This window comes from Macadamia integrifolia, chromosome 11, assembly GCF_013358625.1.
Source record: "Macadamia integrifolia cultivar HAES 741 chromosome 11, SCU_Mint_v3, whole genome shotgun sequence".
Classification (NCBI taxonomy): domain Eukaryota; kingdom Viridiplantae; phylum Streptophyta; class Magnoliopsida; order Proteales; family Proteaceae; genus Macadamia; species Macadamia integrifolia.
In genome coordinates this window covers 16008637-16010416 of record NC_056567.1, presented here as the reverse complement: position 1 = coordinate 16010416, position 1780 = coordinate 16008637, and the positions used below count along the sequence as shown (strand labels likewise).

The 1780-nt window shown below is 39.8% G+C and overlaps 1 protein-coding gene across 1 annotated transcript in view; it reads right to left on the bottom strand.

The window, feature by feature from the left end:
- LOC122093264 (pentatricopeptide repeat-containing protein At1g63330-like) overlaps nucleotides 1-1780 on the bottom strand; it is a 14882-nt gene continuing 13102 nt past the window's right edge. The window contains exon 3 of the mRNA XM_042663551.1: nucleotides 1-1748. Coding sequence (XP_042519485.1) covers nucleotides 444-1748 — 1305 coding nt within the window. The 3' untranslated portion in view covers nucleotides 1-443. The remainder of the gene's footprint in view (nucleotides 1749-1780) is intronic.

The window sequence follows — 1780 nt, the reverse complement described above, 5'->3', positions numbered from 1 at the left end:
AGAAAAGAAGGATTTACAAGGAAGAACCAAACACAGGACACTTACAACTTTGGAGTTCTTATGGCAAGAAAGTGAGCCTCTCTATTGCGAGTTCAAGGAGCATACACGAAAAAAAATAAAAAATAAAAAAAAATGAAAGGGAAAAAAATAAAAGGATTTAGCACAGATACATCTTCAACAATGGAAATAGCAATTCAGTCCAAGGATGAAGCAGCCATGTTAAGTGAAGCTATAACCAGTTGGAAGTCCCAAAAAAAGGACCAGATCCTGGATTCAGACAATGCATCGTGAATTGTTTCTGCTCCTATGGGTAAAGCTGAAGAGCCTGATTACATTCTGAGTATATGGCATTTTGCTCGATTCCTATTACATCAGATATATTACGATTCCATCAGATTATATTAAGGAAGCTAAAATTGAACTAGCATCTGAATATGACCTTGTCAGTTTTTAATTGGCGTAAATTTGTTAAGCCTTTCAAAACATTCACGTTCAGGCCCCCCTTCTGCAAGCAAGTTCACTATCAGAGATGCAGTCTTCGCATCAGGTAAGAAACCTCTCTGAGACATTTCATTCAGAAGCTCGAATGCCTTGTTGGTCTCTTTATTTTGGAGAAATCCTTGAACCAAGATGTTATAAGTCACATCAGTTGGAGGACAACCCTTTTCTTCCAATTTCATGAACAAATCCCAAGCTTTGCTCAGCAAGCCTTCTTTGCAGAATCCCTTGATCATTGTGCTATATGTTATAGCATTAGGCTCCAAACCTTCAGAAGAGATGGAGTTGAACAATTCTTCGGCCTCTTTCGGCATACACGCCTCCCACATTCCATCAAGGAGAGCACTGTAAGTAATAATATCAAGGTTTTTAGATCCCGTTTCACTAAAAAATTTAAGCGCCTCATCAATACGCTTGGTTTTGCATAGCCCATTCATCAATATAGAATAGGTGTATTGATCTGGCTTGTGCCCCTGAACTTTCATTTCTTCGAAAATCTTCTGTGCATACCCAACTTGGCCCGAAAGGAAAAAGCCTTGAATAAGAGAATTACAAGTAATAGTGTTAAGCATTATTCCCTTACGGGGCATTTCTTTAAAGAGCTGGAAGGCTTCACTCATCCTCCTGCACTTGCAATAGCCGTTAATTAGTGAATTATAGGTAATGGTGTCAGGCTTATATCCCCAACTCATCATGAAAGTAAAGAGCTCCATTGCCTTATCCATTTGACCCAGTATACAATATCCATCTATCAACACATTGTACGTGATTGAATCGGGCTCCACACCTTTCTTAGTCATCAAATAAAAGAGCCCATGAGCTTCTTTGGCCTTCCCTTCTCTACAAAGAGCAGCAACCACTGCTTTAAAGGCAATAATATTTGGTGAAAATCCCCCTTCCAACATCTCACTGAACAACCGGGTGACTTCCAGCCATTGGCCTGAATTGGATAGGCCTTGAATCAAGCTAGTGTATGTGAAGATATTAGGGAACACACCTATTTGTAGCATTAAATCAAACAGTTTATGTGCTTCCACAAACCTCCCTTCTCCGCAAAGACCATCGATCATAATGGTGTAGGTTATAGTATTAGGTTTGATTCCATTATTCATCATCTCATAAAAAATGCGAGCAGCTTCTTTCCATCGCCCAAAATTGCAGAGGCCATTAATCACAGAGCTGTAAGTAACAACATCAGGTGAGATGCCTCTGCTCTTCAGTTCTATGAAGAGGTTCATAGCCTCATTTACCAGCTCCTCTTTGCAGAGACCGTCGATGATCA